General features: G+C 37.6%; 1 protein-coding gene across 1 annotated transcript; it reads right to left on the bottom strand.

Moving 5' to 3' along the window:
* Window positions 1-226: 226 nt before the first annotated feature.
* Window positions 227-17,630, bottom strand: LOC104238244 (uncharacterized). The gene is made up of 8 exons (XM_070156577.1): window positions 17,253-17,630; window positions 16,046-16,159; window positions 15,891-15,959; window positions 15,759-15,778; window positions 15,632-15,684; window positions 15,454-15,484; window positions 15,283-15,364; window positions 227-678 (listed from the first exon to the last, which is right to left on the bottom strand). Exons 1-8 carry the CDS (start codon window positions 17,440-17,442, stop codon window positions 488-490), a joined length of 750 nt encoding a protein of 249 aa, XP_070012678.1. The 5' UTR covers window positions 17,443-17,630; the 3' UTR covers window positions 227-487.
* Between the last annotated feature and the right edge of the window lie 1,136 nt (window positions 17,631-18,766).

Here is an 18,766-nt window from a genome sequence, read left to right as displayed (position 1 = left end):
AACTTTCACAATAAAGTAACTCAAGTCAAACAAATTGAAGGCGAAGATTTTAGGGAATTGAAACTGATTTATTGTTGAAATTAGAGATCATTAAGTGGTTTTACTTCTTCCCAAAGAAATGAAGGAAATAGAGTTTGAATTTTGAAACCAATTTCCTTGTCGTTTTTGGTGCAATGGTCCGCCTTTCTATATTATTATTTTGTCTTGTAATCTGAATTGTCTAAGGGATTTGTCAAAAATATTCCTCCTTGGGTAGTCGAAAAAAATACTCATTATAAAGAAAACATGGAATGGAATAAAAGAATGGAGAAGAAAAAGAAGACAAACAAAATCCTCCCTTCCCTTCCCTTCTCCCACCACCAAGACAGACAGTCTTTTCTGAAGTATGAATCCAATAAAAAGAAGACGCACAATACATGCTCCAGTAAGCATACTTGGTTTCTGACCCAGAGTTGAAGAAACAGTGATTCCTGTAGTAAATCAGCAATCAAAGATCCGCAGATTTGTCGCTCAGCTCCACTCGTTCATCATTTTTTTTACACATGTATATAAAATGAGCATCCGGATCTTCCATCACATAATCTGCCGGAAGTAGGCCCTTCTCGGTTAGGGGAATAGGTTCCAAGTATGACTTTACATTAGAACAGGAATCACCAGGCTTTTGAATTCCTGGTCTAGCTGCAAAATGGAAATAAGTAACAAGACTGGACTCAGATCATTCATTAATTCAGACACTATTCACTTCCTAAAGGTTAAGAATCAAGAATTTTGGTAGTAAAGCATTAAACCATATTAATTCATTCGACAGAAAAGCTTCAGATTTCACTAGGAGAATATATAACTCAATTATGGTTTCTTAAATTTCAAAAGAAGATTTTTTCACAAATATTCTCTTGTGAAAACACAACTTCACATGGTTCTCTTCAACTTTAATCTTATCTACTTTACTGGCAAGTCCAAAAAGTAACAGTTGTGTCTATCCTTGATCAAAATCCCTACGTCTCTAAATGCTTCTTCCGGAGCCCCAAAGCTTGTGTGAATGAGGCAGCTGAGGCTTTATTATTAAGCAGAGCTAGCACAGTCTTGTATGGCAAAAGCTTTTTGTTTTTTATCAAGGTTATGGCAAAAGAATCTTGAAAAGATCAATAATCATTCCCTTTTTTGCATGGAAGGATTGGGAGTATACAGTAGGAAGAATCCAGAATATTCATTCTCGATAAAAGGTTAATTTTATAATGTGTTGGGTCTTATATATTGGGGTGCACATGGTTGGATCCCTTAAGAGGCTGCAACTAAAATACTTATATTAGTTATCTCAACAGTGATGCACGAGATGTTCAGATGCATAAATAGAAAGCCTCTTTGAACTGTTGTCATCGCAGTAGACCCAATGTGACTGCAGCAGAAGTCCTGAAACCATGCTTTTTAGTCCCAAAAGATTTGATGGGTCTGACTCATTCTAGGGTATTTGGAGGCATAAATTCAAGGAGAACTCATCGGAGAGACTAACTAGAAGAGATCTAACCATTCCCAAAAGATTTCTATCTAGTCAATGTAAAACCCAACCCATAATTTATGGTATATTTGGTGACTTCCAAGGGAATTTATTAGATCCATGTCTATTACTCAAGAATGGGCCTAACTCCTAAGTACTATGTGGACTGATATGTAAGGGTTAAAAACATGACTAAGACTAATAGTTCAAAATAGGTTCTGAAAGCATTATATAGAAATAAGGAGTGAATCAAGGCTAAGCTAAGGCAAGCGATGAATTTAACTACAGCTTAGTATTCCATAACAGCATGATTTGAGATGAATGATGAGATTTCAAAGTATTATGATCGCCTTAAGGACTTAGTTGAATAGCATTGACTGGACAAGCATGTAGTGTGTTTATATATATATACATATATATATATATATATATATGTGTGTGTGTGTGTGTGTGTATATATATATATATATATATATATATAAAGAGAGAGAATATATATGCTTGAAATTCTTGAGTATCGATGATAAATTCAAATTGCATTTTAAGCTATAATGAATATATGTATCTTCCTTTGGCAGGGAGTTTTGGATAGATGTTCCAGCCCGGGAGAAAGCAATATTTGTCCTTTGGAGGCAGACTTACTTTGATTAGTAGTGCGTTGGATTGTACTCCAACTTATTTGATGTCCTTGTTCCAGTTACCTGTTAGTGTGGAGAAAAGATTGAATACTATGAGAAGTAATTTCTTATGGGAAGGAAATGGTAGAAAAAACGAAGATACATTTGGTTAAATGGCAAAAGGTAATGACTGTGAAGAAGGAAGGAGGCATGGGGGTTAGAAATTTGAGAATGCATAATAAGAGTTTATTATATAAATGGCTATGGAGATATAACGATGGAAAGGAAAGCACTTGGAAAAACTCATAGATGTCAAGTATGTGAAGAAAGATACACGGAGGCCTGCAATTGTCCACAACTCTACAAAAGGCAGTATTTGGAGCAATATCAGTAAGCTGTGGAATGAATTTCATCAATATACAAAGCTAAAGTTGGGAAATGAAAAAAAAAAATCAAATTTTGGACTGAAGTATGGTTAGGGGATGTGAGCTTAAGTAACAGATTTCCAAACCTGTACAATTGCTCTGTGAATAAAGATGGTTTTGGTGTTGAGTTCTATTGTACTAATGGTTGGCAATTAAATCCTAGAAGAGGCTTTAATGACTGGGAGATGGAAGAAGTGGGGCAATTACTCCAGTTACTAGGCCCAACAGTGGTGGAGGAAGACAAGGAGGATCTTATGGTTTGGACAGCAAGCAATGATCTGCGATATTCTGTCAAAAGCTGTTATAATCTTCTCCAGGAACAAAATGATCAATATGAATCTAATTGGCCATGGAAAATGTTATGGAGAACCAAAGCACCTACTAAAGTGCCTTGTTTTGGGTGGGTTGCTATCAGAGAAGCCAATTTAACTCGAGATAATTCACAAAAAAGGTGATTCTACCTAAGTAACAGATGCTACTTATGTGAAGAAAGGTTGGAAATTGTTAATCATCTATCTATCCATTGTAAAATTGCTAAACAGTCCTGGGAGCTTTTTCTGAATCTGTGTGGTGTTTCGTGGACTATTGTGATGACCCAAAAGGTCATCACTTGATTTACAAGTTAATTCTGTATTCCGAGGCCTTAAAAGCCTCCGTTTATCTCACCTCAATTTGCGTGCGCGGTCCGGGCGTATATCCGAAACGCTTTTAAGTGAAAATTTGATAAAAATGCTAATTTGGCCTTTAAAATTTAAGTTGACTTCAGTCAACATTTTGGGTAAACGGACCCGGACCCGTGATTTGACGGTCCCGGAGGGTCCGTAAAAAAATATGGGACTTGGGCTTATGTCCGAAATTGAATTCCGAGGTCCCAAGCCCGAGAAATGAATTTTTGAAGAAAATTGTTTAACTGAAATTTTAAGAGTTTTTGGAAATTTAAATGTGTTTGAATTAGATGTGTCGGGCCCGTATTTTGGTTTCGGAGCCCGGTACAGGTCTTGTCGGGCCCGTAGATGTGTCGGGCCCGTATATCTCCTTCCCTAAAATCAAACCTCAGGCGATTTTTGAAGAAAAGTTCCAACACCAAATCATAGGTATGTGTTCTTAAACTCATCTCCTTCATTTTTCATCAACACCCATTAGATTTCTAGGCCTAAATATTGTTCTTCCATGGTAGAATTAGGGGTTTTGGGTAGAATTAGGGCTTTTTGAATAATTGGAATTTAGACCTCGTTTTGGGGTCAGATTTTGAAACTAATTGCATATTCGGGCTCGTGGGTGATCGGTTTTTGGTCCGAACCTCGAGTTTTGATCAAGCGGGCCCGGGGTCGAATTTTGACTTTTTGGGGAAAATGATAGAAAACCTATAATTAAGCATTGTGTATGAATTCTTTAGCATTTATTGATGTTGTTAAATTAATTTGGGCTAGATACAAGTAAATTGGAGTCGAATTCTAAAGGAAAAGCGGTGTTTGAGGCTTGAGTTGGCCGTGGAAGTTCGAGGTAAGTGTTTGGCCTAACTTTAGCTTGAGTGAATAGGTGTTGTGTCTTATTTGCTATGTGTTGGAGTCGAGTACGACGTATAGGTGAGGTAACGAGTATCTATACGTTGGTGTCAAACATGCCCGTGAGTCTTATATTCGGATTTGTTGTGATTTTATTACGTATTGATCATGCTTAACTTGATGGTTAGCAACCATGGTACAAGAATTATGATGAGTTCTTAGTAATTGGAAATGGTCAAGTATTGGCTCAGGTTGAGGTTTATTTTGTGAATTAACTGTTGAAACTGGATTGGTTGTAGTTGGTTCCCTTGCCGGGATGTTATTGTCATGATATTGTTTCCTTTGCCGGGATATTGTTATTTTATTATTGTTCCCTTGCCGGGATATTGTTGTTTCATTATTGTTCCCTTGCCGGGATTCTTTTGTGATTGGTGTTGATTTGTATATTGGAATCGGGTTGCACGCCGCAACAATATTATATGGGATCGGGTTGCACGCCGCAACAAGGAGTAATAAGGGAGGACAGGTGGGGTCGGGTTGCACGCCGCAATAGTGATATATGATTTGGATCGGGTTGCACGCCGCAACAGTATTATATGATTTGGATCGGGTTACGCGCCGCAACAATAAAGAATAAAAGTGGATATTGATTCGTTACTGTTTTCCTTATTCTTACTGATGCGAAATTTAAGATGTTCTTTATGTTTTTCTCCTGAGATTCTATTGGTACTTGATATTCCCCGCAGCATGTTTCCCTTTCCCATCTTTAACTGCTAGTCCCCGTTATTATTATTTGCCGTATATGCTTTAACTGCACAGGTTTATTTGGTAGTCTTGCCCTAGCCTCGTCACTACTTCGCCGAGGTTAGGCTCGACACTTACCAGCACATGGGGTCGGTTGTGCTGATACTACACTTTGCACTGTGTGCAGATCTCAGTACCGGAGCTTTTGGACCTTAGCGAGGTTGCTGCCTTCAGTCCAGCGGAGACCTGAGGGAGGACCCTTCTATCCTTTATATTCTATTTTCATTTACTTCAGAGACAGACTTGTCTTTTTCTTTCCAGACCACTGTTTGTAGTATTCGTAGATGGTCCGTGATATTGTGACACCAATTCTGGGTAGAGATGTATTTTGTATTTTTTCGCACTAGTATTTGGCTAAGTTATCAGATTTCGTCTTCCACATTTCTTTTATTATTATTATTATTCCGCTGTTGATCGCATGTTAATTTGAAATTGTTAAAAGGTTAAGGAAAAAGGGTAATAAGATCTATAACACTCGGCTTGCCTAGCTTTCACGAGTAGGCTCCATCACGACTCCCCTTGGTGGGACGTCCGGGTCGTGACAACTATGCCTCCAGACATAAGATCTTTGCTGGTCAGCTGGCAAGGGCAGAAGGTATCAAGGAATCAGAAACAACTATGATGGACCATCCCTCTATGCTTTTTATGGACCATCTGGGAAGAAAGGAACAATGTTTGCTTTGAGGACAAGAAGAATCACATTGCTAGAATAAAAGATACTTATCTTCAAAATTTAATTTTTTTGTTGTAAGAAATGTTTAGTTGATAGTCTAGACCAATATATGGAGTTTTTGGATGTGCTAAGCAACTTGTAACTGGAAGTATTCTATTATATGTTATGTCTGATTCTGGTGTAATCTTATCAAAAAAAAAAGAAGAAGTTTAAAAGCGTGTTTTGACTCGTGATGCATACACGTATGCATGAAACAAGTGATACTTTGTATAAACAACAAGTATGATAACAACGATATGAGAGAGGTTTTGGGAGGAAGCCAAGGAGATATAGAGATGGCGCCGCCATGCATAGAAAAACAGTACCTTATTGACACAGCTTTTTGGAGGGGAATTGTGACGTATACGATAACAGTACGAGAGTTTCTACCCTCACTAAAGGGGTGGGGTAGCCTAGATAGAACTATAGCCCCTTAGTCACAAGAGAAACTATAATACCGGTTTGAGATAGATAGAGAGAAAAGAATAGTTTCAGTTAACAGTTTTTGAGACATGAGCTTAACTTATCCTTTTGACTGAAATATCTTTTCAGAAAGATATAATTGTAGTACTACGTGTCCTTATACTTAAATTTGACGGATTGCATGCTTTGGAACCAGGGGCGGATGTACATGTATACCATTAACCTTAACTTAGAGTAGGTATAATTCCATAGGAAACTTAACGAAACGGATGTAAAAGGCCGGAAAGCACCCCGGAAACAGGAATGTCGATGGGTGCTTTGGCTAAGGAAGGGTGCTGGAAGTTTAATGCTGGCGAGGGGCGAGAGTTTCGAACTATTTCCTTTTTTAACCAGGCAAAGTGGCAAACTATTTCTTTTTTCTATTCAGGGCTACTTTCTTTCTTCTTATTGTTTTAAAAAAATAAAATTCCCTCAATTTAGGTCTTCTTTTTAATTTTTCAAGCACACTTTCTTAACCCAATACTACATTTTTTTTTTAACTTTCTTTTAGCTGACCTTTGTTTTTTGCCTTCTATTTTTAATCTTTGCCTAATTCTCTATAACCAAAAAAATATTTTTAAAGAAAGATCCCAAAATTCAACCCAATTTAAAGATGAACAGTTTCTCCAGAAAGGTAAAACCCATCAATCCTTTTGTATCGGGGCTGAAGGTGTTGGTTTATATTTAGTCAACAATGGCATGCCAATTGGAAGAGTTGGTGGAAAGAGTTGGTGTGGATGCTAGGAGGAAGCTTCCTCCTTTGATGTCACCCATGCCATCAAGAGGAGGTAGTTTGATGTCATTGAGGAGGTCTTTACCTCTATAAATAGATGCACTCCTTCATTTGTAGAAACCATCCCAAAAAATAATACAACACATTGTAGTGAGTAGAGAGTTGAGAGAGAAAATCTCTTAAGTGTAATTGGGAACTCTCCCCTTCCTTTGTTAATATTATAAAGGTAACTGTTCTCTGGTGGACGTAGGATTATTTTGATCCGAACCACGTTAAATCTTGTGTTCTATTTTTTACGTTTCCGCTAACAATTGGTATCAGAGCAACATGATTCTTTAACGATCCAAGGAGGAAGAACAAGCAAAGATGAGTTCCATGAAGTTTGAAATTGATAGATTCAGTGGACGCAACAACTTCAATATCTGGAAGATCCAGATGATGGCGTTACTGCGGAGGGAAGGTTCAATCCATGCTATTGACGGAAAGTATCCTAAGGATATATCAGCTCCCGACAAGGAGAAGATTGAAGGGGATGCATTGAGTGCAATCCAACTATCCCTTGCACCTAACGTGCTTTGTGAAGTGAGTACGGGTACCGAAGAGACGGCCAAACAGTTATGGGAAAAGCTAGAAGGGCTATACCAAGACCGATCAGTGACAACAAGGATGTTGTTACAACGGCGTCTTCACACATTTAAGATGGGGTCAGGTACTTCGTTACAAGATCATTTAGATGCGTTCAATAAACTTGTCATGGACTTACAGATTGCAGGAATTAAAAAGGGAGGAGGAGACGCTTGCATGTGCTTTGCTATTTTCATTGACTTCAGGATATCGTGATATTGAGAATTCAATGATGTATAGCAAGGAGCCTATCAAGCTTGAGCAAGTGCGGCAGGCACTTAACTCTAGTGATGTGCGGAGGCACATTGAAGGAGATAGAGATGACCAGGCAAGTGGGCTCTTTGTGAGAGGCCGGACTAGCCAACAGGGAAAGAGCAAATCAAAGCACAGATCAAAGTCTCGTGTGAACAAGAAGAATACAGAGTGTTGGGGTTGTGGCAAGAAGGGGCACTTTGAACGAGACTGCCCAATGTCAAAGTCCAAGGAAAAGGCGAGTGCATCCACAGTTGAACAGGTACATGATTTTGATAATGATTATGTACTAACAACATCGTGTAATAATAATAGTAGTTATGGAAACAAATGGGTGTTAGACTCTGCTTGCACTCTGCATATGACGTTCCGAAAAGACTGGTTTAGCAGCTATGAGAAAAGTGGAGGAACCGTAGTAATGGGCAATAATGCAACTTGTGCAATAGTTGGCATTGGCTCAGTTCGGGTTCGCTGCCATGATGGAGTCGTGAGGACTATTACACAAGTCCGTCATGTTCCTGATCTGAAGAAGAATTTGATCTCCCTGAGTACTCTGGATGAACAAGGCTACAGGTACATGAGCGAAGCAGGAACTATAAAGGTGACTAAAGGTTCTTTAGTCATGCTGAAAGGCAAGCTGGAGAACGGCCTTTACACATTGGCCGGAAGCACCATTGTTGGCTCTGCAAATGCATCTACAGTGCAGTTATCTAATGATGACAAGGCAAGACTATGGCACATGAGACTGGGTCATATGAGCGCACGTGGACTGGAGATGTTGAGCAATCGTAAACTTTTGGAAGGTGAGAAGATCAGCACGCTTGACTTCTGTGAGCACTGCGTTCTAGGGAAGCAGAAGAAGGTCAGCTTCAGCACTGGCAAACACAAGACAAGAGGAGTGCTAGACTACATCCATTCAGATTTATGGGGTCCTTCTAAACTTCCATCGAAGGGCGGAAAGAGGTATCTTCTCATTTTTATTGATGATTTCTCACGAAAGGTTTGGGTGTATTTTTTGAAGGCAAAAAGTGATGCTTTTGAAGCATTTAAAGAGTGGAAGATTTTGGTTGAAAATCAAATGGAGCGGAAAATCAAGTATCTTCGCACAGACAATGGCTTGGAGTTTTGCAATGAAGAGTTTAATGAATTCTGCAAGGTTCATGGGATCTCAAGACATAGGACTGTCAGGCATACCCCACAGCAGAATGGAGTTGCCGAGAGAATGAACAGAACTCTTCTTGAAAAGGCTCGTTGTATGCTCCTACAAGCCAAAATGTCCAAAGTATTTTGGGCTGAAGCAGTTCACACTGCTGCTCATATTGTCAATCGATCTCCAGCATCGGCAATTGACTTTAAGACTCCGAATGAGGTATGGTCAGGTGAACCCTCTAACTATTCATACTTACGAGTATTTGGGTGTCCAGCTTATTATCATGTTAATGAAGGAAAGCTTGAACCAAGGGCTAAGAAGGCCATATTCGTAGGGTATGTGGATGGAGTAAAAGGGTACAAACTTTGGTGTTTGTCTTTACTCAAATTTATAGTTAGTAGAGATGTCACCTTTGATGAATCCTCTATACTTGATCCCCGTAAAGTTTCCGTGGAGTTTTCAGGAAACAAGAACGACGAGCAGGTGGAGCTTCCGGTGGAGCTTGCCAAGGAAAAGGATCAAGAGACTCAGGTTAAAGATGAGTCAGAAGATGTAGACCTTGAAGAACTTGCTGTCAATGAACCATACACAATTGCAAAGGGGAGGGAGAAGAGGCAAACACGAGAACCGGAACGCCTTATAGATCAAGCAAACTTGATTGCATATGCGTTCGTAGCTGCACAAGAAGAGATTAAGGATCTGGAGCCCTCCTTGTATATTGAAGCAACTTCTTGCAAGGATGTTGTACAATGGCGGTTAGCCATGACTGGAGAGATGGAGTCTCTTCACAAGAATCAGACATGGGTCTTAGTGAAAAGACAAAAGGGGAAGAGGACAGTTGGATGCAAGTGGGTCTACCGAAAGAGAGAGGGAATTCCTGAAGTGGAAGATGCTAGGTTCAAGGCGAGATTGGTTGCAAAAGGATTCAGTCAGAAGGAGGGAATTGACTACAATGAGATTTTCTCTCCAGTCGTGAAGCATAGCTCAATTCGCGTGCTACTAGCATTGGTTGCCCAATTTGACTTGGAGCTTCAACAGCTTGATGTCAAAACTGCTTTCTTACACGGTGATCTAGAAGAGACAATCTATATGGATCAGCCTGAAGGTTTCCTAGCTGAGGGAAAAGAAGATCACGTATGCCAACTAAAGAAGTCTTTGTATGGTTTGAAGCAATCCCCTAGACAGTGGTACAAGAGGTTTGATGCATTCATGACTACACATGAATTCTCAAGGAGTGCATTTGATAGCTGTGTGTATCACAAGAAGATGTCTGGTAACTCAATGATTTATTTACTGTTGTATGTTGATGATATGCTTATTGCTGCTAACAACATTACAGAGATAAATGCTTTGAAGAAACTGTTGAGTAAGGAATTTGACATGAAGGATTTAGGAGCTGCAAAGAAAATCCTTGGTATGGAGATTTCAAGAGAAGACGGTGTTGTACATCTTTCTCAGAAGAGGTATATTGAAAGGGTTCTCAAGAGATTCAATATGCATACGTGCAAGCCTGTAAGTACACCATTAGCTCCTCATTTTAAACTTTCAGAGTTACAAATGCCTCAGTCCGAGGATGAGGTGGAGCATATGTCAAAGATTCCTTATGCCAGTGCAGTTGGTAGCATTATGTATGTTATGGTATGCACACGTCCAGATATTGCTCAATCTGTAAGTGTGGTAAGTAGATACATGTTCAGCCCAGGAAAGAGGCATTGGGAAGCTGTCAAGTGGATATTGAGATATCTCAAAGGAGCTTCTAGTGTTGGTCTGACCTTTCGAAAAAGTGGTGGAGGTATTTCAATTCTCGGTTATGTAGATTCTGACTATGCAGGAGATCTTGACAGAAGAAGGTCCACAACTGGATACATCTTTACCCTCGTTGGCAGTGCCGTTAGTTGGAAGTCGACTCTGCAGTCGATTGCCGCTTTGTCTACGACAGAAGCAGAATACATGGCAGCAGCGGAGGCGGTGAAGGAAGCTATCTGGTTGAAAGGTTTAGTAGCGGAATTGAGTTTGGTTCAGCTGGAATCAACTCTTAAATGTGATAGTCAGAGTGCTATTCATCTAATGAAAAATCAGAGATTTCATGAGCGCACTAAACACATTGATGTCAGATTTCATTTTATTCGAGATGTTGTTGAAGAGGGAACTATCAAGGTCGTGAAGGTTATCACAGACGATAATGCTGCAGATATGTTGACCAAGATAGTCCCACTCGCTAAGTTTGCACACTGCAAGGACTTGGCGGGGGTGTGCATCAACTGATGCAACTCCGAAGAGAACAGTTGTTAGGTGGAGGTGGTATGTTCAACAATGGTTTGATTCTTCTTGTTTCTTACAACGGGGTTGCCCAGTAAGCTTAGAAGTTTTGGCCAGAGTTGTTCACACGCACGCTCGAAACGCAAACCAAGGTGGAGATTGAAGGTGTTGGTTTATGTTTAGTCAACAATGGCATGCCAATTGGAAGAGTTGGTGGAAAGAGTTGGTGTGGATGCTAGGAGGAAGCTTCCTCCTTTGATGTCACCCATGACATCAAGAGGAGGTAGTTTGATGTCACCAATGACATCAAGAGGAGGTCTTTACCTCTATAAATAGATGCACTCCTTCATTTGTAGAAACCATCCCAAAAATAATACAACACATTGTAGTGAGTAGAGAGTTAAGAGAGAAATTCTCTTAAGTGTAATTGGGAACTCTCCCCTTCCTTTGTTAATATTAAAAAGGCAATTGTTCTCTGGTGGACGTAGGATTATTTTGATCCGAACCACGTTAAATCTTGTGTTCTTTCTTTTACGTTTCCGCTAACAGGGGCTAATTGCATTCTCATAACAGATTCACAGTGTCCATAATATTAAAATATGAGTTTTCATGTTAACTTTTTTCGCCGTCGTGTTCATATAGTTGTGTACTTATATAATGTTTAGTAACTTTACGTCAAAAAACCTTAAGCACCCACGAACCCAAAATCTTAGATCCGACACTGTTTGGAACTTGTAGCTTGTCAATAAAAATTATGGATATGGTTATCACTTGTTGAGTCGGTGGATTCATTCCTTACTGCTCATGTTTCAAATTCAGTAGCAGCTGACTAGTAACTTTAGTAAGCCCCAAATATTTATTTTGTGGAAGCTGTGAGTCCATTCCTTCCCTTCAGTTGTTTAGAACAGTTTAATCCGTTTCAGATATTCTAGAGGTGCTATATGCACTCCTTGACAAGATCGAGGATTGTAGTTATGTTTAGAGACTTGTAATAGCTTGACGATGGTTTGTTATGTTTTAATTAAAGACTAACAATTGCATGTGCATGATAGTTTATATAATGTGAATGAGTTAGACTGGTTGATGGATGTCCTGAATTTAGCTAAAGATGAGTTTGTTCGCTTGGAGGGAACTAAACCCACTAAGTGCCTTTCACGGCCCCCAGTTTTGTTTGTGACATTTATCTACCCAATACAAGCCAGATTTGTGTCTTAAAGGTCCTTTCTGAACTATTATAACCCACTTAAATCAATCTTTTGCAGCTCAACACACTTTACAGATTCTACATGTTAATGTGCTTGAATTCCATCTACAAGAGGGGATCTATAAGGAAAAGAATTAATCTCCCTTTTTCTTTCTTGAATGATATGAGCTGAGAAGATTTATAGCTATGAAGAATGAGGGTGACCAGAAGAACCAAATGGAGATTCACCCACGCCCAAGGCAATATGCAAATATCGAACACCAGCGTTCGGATGTGAACTACTGGCCTACATGCAATCTTAACTCCCTTAAAATTGTACAAGTTTTTTGTAGTCCGTATAGTTCCAGCCTTGTTAACAGAGTAACTGAACATAATAGGGACTTTTAGATCTCAAGCATTCCTCCCTATCCATAAGTCAGTCTAGACTCCAGAACTTGATTCTCTGTCCACTTCCAACTTGTAGTTTAGAATATTGTTAGAAATTCTTCCCATAAATTACTGATACTCTTCCATATGCCCCTGAATGCAAGAGGGAGGTCTCCACCCTCCATTATTACCATAAATAGCATTGATCAACTTCTTCCAAACTGCATCACCATTTAACATGTATCTCCACAGGCAGTTGAAGAGTAGACTCTTATTATGTTCAGTTACTCTTTTAACAAGGCTGGCACTATTGCTGATTTTTTCTCAGACTCAGGATGGCAGATTGTACTCGGGAGAAATTTGAATGACTGGGAGGTAGAAGACTACTGTCACTTCAGCAGTTAGAATCAGTCTCAATTGACCATAGCAAGGTGGATCAATAGCAGGGATAAACAATTTTCAGTTAATAGTAGTTACAAAATGTTACTACAACAGAACAGTCAGAAGGACCCTAATTGGCCTTGGAACATGATTTGGAAAACCAAGTCGCCTATGAAAGCAGCTTGTTTTGGTTGGTTGGCAGCTAGAGATCTCACTCAAAATAAATTGTAAATGAGAGGCTATTCCTTGTGTAGTAGATGCTACTTCTGCAAAGCTAACAGGAAACTGTTGAGCACTTATTCCTTCATTGCAGATTCTCAAGACAATGCTGGGAGCTCTTTCTTACTATTATATGAGTAGCTATGGTCATACCACAAAAGATTACTGATTTATTGGAAATATGGCAAGCTCAGAAAATGAAGAGAAACTTGAAACGGACATGGAGGACTATTCCCATTTGTATTTTGTGGACTATCTGGCTGGAAAGAAACAATGCTTTGAAGCGAAGAGGGTACAGATTGCTACAGTTAAAAACAACTGTATTAAGAACTTATTTTTCTGGTGCTTTAGTAAAACTCTAGATACGATGGATCATTATTTGGATTTTTTGTATTTCTTAGGGGGGAACATGTAGCAGGATGGGGAATCTGTTGTAGATTCAAAGTTTGTACTGATTTCTGTACCATCTTGGTACCTTTTTAATAAAAGCCTTTACTTATAAAAAAAAAAGGACTATTCCTTTGTACATCTTAAGGACCTTATGGCTGGAAACAGAACAAGGCTTGTTTTGAAGAACACAGGAACCACATCTCTAGAATTAAGAATAAATGTATTCATAATCTGTATTATTGGTGTAAGGGTAGCTTGTTAGTGAATCTGTCTCAGTTTATGTATTTTCTGGATTTGTTAGGAGGGCTGTATGGATGATTACTGTTTTTGCTATGCTCTTTGTAACCTTTTTGTACCGCCTTGGTACCTGATGAATAGAATTTAGCTTATCAAAAAAGAAACAGGAAAGCAAAAAGTAATCTTTAAACCATGTCATAGCATCTGTATAGTAGTTTTTAGTCCAGCTCACACGTTTTAGAGGTACGGCGTGATCTTTTGTTTTTTATTTTTGTAGTCAGAGTGTAGCTGATCACATTTTTTAGGGGTAGGACATGATTTTTTATTTTTTATTTTTATAGATAAGGGATATAAGACATGATTTTATCTTAAGGGCAGACCTAGAAGTTTCTTAGTGGGTATGGCTGCTATTACACGCCTTAATAACAATTTTGTGATGTTTATAACAATTATTTAAGTATGCTACAGTAAGTAGTAACTAGTTAGAAGAAAATTGTACTCCCTTCGTTCCAGTTTATGTGAACCTATTTCTTTTTTGGTCTGTTCCAAAAAGAAAGACTCCTTTCTAAATTTGGAAACAATTTAGCTTAAACTTACAATTCTACCCTTAATGAAAAGCTTTTATAAACACAAAAATACTTTGGGCCTTTTTTTGATTTGTTTAGGACCATAAATTCCAAAAGTCTTCATCTTTTTCTTAAACTCCGTGGTGTCAAGTCAAACAGGTTCATATAAATTGGAACGGAGGGAGTACAAGTTATTTTAAAGTAATACTTATAAAAAAATTGTTTTTTTTAATAAGGTCAGATTTTATTGATAAAGTAAGTACCAAGGTGGTACAGAGCAGTACAAGACTTAACAACATAACACATAATACACTTAAATTGTATTTTAAAGCTATTCCTAAGCTACTTTATCAACAAAAAAGCTATCAATTGTCAACAAAAAAAAAAAAAAGCAAATTTGTTCTTTTCAAGTAATTTAACCAAAAAACATTCTTTACTCCCTTATTTCTTTTCTCAAATATAAATTCCATTATTTTTTAATCTCACATATATTTACAATAACTTTTAATTTGCAGTATTAGACTCTCTAAACCCCAACCCACCCCCACCCCTCCACCTCAAACAAAAAGAAAGAAATTAAACTATTTAGCTTAAATTTAAGCTAAACTATTTGGATCTTTCCAAATCCCACCCCCACCTTATACATGCCTATATGTTCAAGTTTAAAATTTTAAAACTAGCATGCATGTATAAATTCACAAATAAGCCTTCCTATTGGCTTTAACATAGCCTAAAGATAAATTTCAAAAATCTCTTGCAAAGGATGCCACAAGTAAACCAAATAGTTTGATTTGTCAAGGATATTTCAATGATCAAATAGCAGTCTAATAATCTAGCATAATAGACCGAGCATGTTTTGCATGACTTGCAACGAAACTTACGTATGATGTATAACTCAATTTTCCAGTTAAATACTGGTCGACTCAGATGAGGCATCCGTGCTGTAGGATCACCATATGTTATCTGCACAAAGCAAGTAAAGAACAATTATTTGGTGTTTCAAAATATACCATAAAAGTTACAACTAGGAATCCATTTAGGCCTCTAGTTACCAACATATAAACACCTCCATGTTTGAGAAGCCTACACATGAAAAGACAATAACTGTAAGTTCTTACTCGTCAAAAGAACGATAATCCTAAGGTATTTTGAGGCAGCAGAGGAGGAAAGGAAGTGAATAGAACGAATGACTACAAAGGAAATACAATAAAACACCATAAGCTTTCCAACCTGCTCACTTCTCCAAGCATTTGTGCAGCACAAATTGGAGCATTGGTACCACACTGAAAAAGTGTAGAATCAGTTACCACATCTAACAAATTTGAAGAGGTCTGAGAAAGAGTGAGATGGAACTAACCATTAACGAGTCAAGGGTTCCTGTTACAGTAACGACCAAATGATCGCACAGAAGATCAGAAAGCAGAGAAAAGATAGTCAGCGACTAGAAAATAGTTAACAAATGGCACATGAAAAAGGGAGATATAATTACCCTTATCAATGACAGCGTCAAATGATTCATCTGGAAAGACGCTCATATCTCTGACATCCATTTGCATGTCTGTTCAGTTTCATAAGGAAAACTTTATACACCAGAATTCTAAATTGGTTGCTAAATCAGATTGAGAAGTTCTTCAGCTAAAATACATTTCAACTGCGGAACGTGCTCATACTTCCTTCTCATCATGTCAATAGCCACTGTTGATATATCAACATTCACTATTTCTTCATAACCATCCTTAACCATGTCCTCCGACATCACTGAACAAAAAAAGATCTTTTGATCTCAGTAAATGCATTAAATTTTTAATATTGAACAGCATATGCACAATACCAAAAAACATGATTGTCATTGTTCAAACATGACTATTATAAGATTTTACACTTTCTAAAACACTTAGGCACCCAATAGAGAGCTTTGGCTCGGAGCAAATTGAAATAAATTTATTCGAGCATCACATATTCTAGGTAGAAAACATAGCAAAACAATAAAATAAAAAAATGAAATATTTAAGCTCGAATAAGCTAGAACAAGGCATGATCCTCCATTTTCATTAATGCTCCTTCCGATCCAAAATAAAAAACTACAATTAACAATCCTCTTCAAGAATTTGTTGAAGTATCAGAAGACCAGACACAAAACAAAACTAATCAGGCAAAACCCTCAACAAAAGATGCAAAATTCTAATTCTTAATTAAGCACGAGAATCTCAAAAGCAGGGGCCTAGTGATATACATTTCTTCAAGAATTCCTACAAGCATCACATACCAGGTAGAGATCAAAGCAAACCAAAGGATGAAGTGAAAGAAAATGCAAATCCTAAGCTCGCAGTTAACAAGGAAATATCGACGTGGGGGTCAAATTGAGATGAATTTCTTCAAAAATCACATAACAAGGTACGAAACAAAGCAACAAATCAAAATTACAAAAATAAAGCAAATGCAAAGCTTAAGCTCAAAATAGAGAATCCCAAAAAGCAAATGCAAAGCTTAAGCTCAAAATAGAGAATCCCAAAAAGAGAAACAGTTGAGATAAATTTCTTCAAGAATCACATATCTGGGTATGAAACAAAACAACTTAATCAAAAGATTAAAGCCAATTCTAATCTCACATCAAGAAAGAAAAATCTTTACATTAGGGTCAAATTAAAATAATGATCCAAAAAAAAAAATGCAAAGCTTGAGCTGAAACCACAGAATCCCAGAAAAAGGAAAACGAAATAAAGATAAATTTTCTTCAAGAAACACATACCCGGGTACAAATCAAAGCAATTCAAATAATAAAACATTAAAACAAGAATCGAAAAAAATCCACAAAAAAGACGCAAAGTTTAAGCTCAAATATAAGTATTACCAGCACTGCCACAGCCAACCATGAGGATCCTAGAGGATGTAGGAACATAATTTCGAACAAAAGGGCGGAGAGCAGAGTAACGCTGGTACCAATCAAAGGAACCGCACCCCGCTTCTTGTAAATACCGTGCATCCCAATAAAGGGCGTCCCCGTAATTGTATGTATTGCAAGCTGACACGTCCCTTAACATTGTTTGGCTGGTTTTCCGGGGAACAAAAAAGATGGTTACCGGCGGCGACAGCCCAGGACGGTGGTTGTTGGCCCTTTGTAGGTTGGGGGAAGGAGGAGTAGCGGAGTGTCACAATGTGTGGAGCTGAGAGTGACCGAGTCTGAGGGACAACAAGTGAAGTTTACGCGTGGTGGTAGTTGACTTCGCCAACCTTCTACTAAACTGAATTTGTTGATTTTTCTTTTTTAAGATTATAGTAATTCTACTACTACTACTTAGTATTTTAGAGAGTTAAAGTTATTCACCAAATTTCTTGAAAAAAATAAATGACTTTGAGTATTAACATAAAATATTTTCTAATATTGCGGGAATGGCCTCTTTCTTTAATATTTTTTTTGTTCATATATTTTAGATGGCAGAACTTAATAATAAGAGATTTTGTATTAGAGTATCGAGAAAAGTTAGAACCGAAAAAAAATAAATAGGAATGACGAAACCTTTACTCTTTACTTGAATTTTTCTGGAATAAAAAGTAAGGAACAATATAAAATAAGGGAGGATAATAGTAAAAAAAGAAAATTAAAATATTTTGTTTCGAACTATAAAACTTTTTTAATATCCAAAATATATTTGATCATTTAAAGCATTAACATTAAATATTTTACTTTATGATTATAGTCAAATCTTTTATTTGAGAGAGTTGAAGTCATTCACCAAATTTCTTGAAAAAAATAAATGATCTTGAGTACTAATATAAAATAATTTCTGATATTGCAGGGAATGATTTCTTTCTTAAATTATGTTTTTATTTTATTTTAGATGGTAAAGCATAATAAGAGGTTTTGAATTACCGTCTCGATCGAGAGAGGGGGGTAGAATTGAAAAAAAAAATGAATTGGAATGAAAAACTTTTGCTCCGAACTATAAAATTTTTGTAATGTTCAAAATATATTTGATCATTTAAATCATTAAATATTGTCACGACCCTAAAACCCGACCCGTCGTGATGGCGCCTATCGTGAAACTAGGTCAGCCTCAACTCAACAATCAATACGATAATAATAAGTTTGAAAATATTTACGGAAGCTTTTAACAGATAAAGAACTATTTGAAACATAAGAAATTCAGAGAATAGATACAATCTTGCTCAAAACCGGGGTGTCACTGAGTGCATGAGCGTCTAAGAAAAATACATAGTCTAATATAATGTCTAAGGGAACAACTGAAACACAACTGGAAAGTTAGGTGGAGAGCCAAGGCCTGCGAACGTCGTGCAGATACCTCAATAATCTTCTGAGTCAGCAACCTCGATCAACGATCCGCCACTGGATTCAAAGTACCTGAA

This window comes from Nicotiana sylvestris, chromosome 9 (assembly GCF_000393655.2).
Source record: "Nicotiana sylvestris chromosome 9, ASM39365v2, whole genome shotgun sequence".
Classification (NCBI taxonomy): Eukaryota; Viridiplantae; Streptophyta; class Magnoliopsida; order Solanales; family Solanaceae; genus Nicotiana; species Nicotiana sylvestris.
This window is presented reverse-complemented; position numbering and strand designations above follow the sequence as displayed.

Excerpts from the sequence above, each read along its gene's own strand:
- LOC104238244 (XM_070156577.1), bottom strand. The coding sequence starts at position 17,442 with ATGTTAAGGGACGTGTCAGCTTGCAATACATACAATTACGGGGACGCC. Across the intron at positions 16,160-17,252 it reads GGTTGGCTGTGGCAGTGCTG|TGATGTCGGAGGACATGGTT; the intron begins GTAATACTTATA and ends TTTTTTGTTCAG. Across the intron at positions 15,365-15,453 it reads ATGGAGGTGTTTATATGTTG|ATAACATATGGTGATCCTAC; the intron begins GTAACTAGAGGC and ends TGCTTTGTGCAG.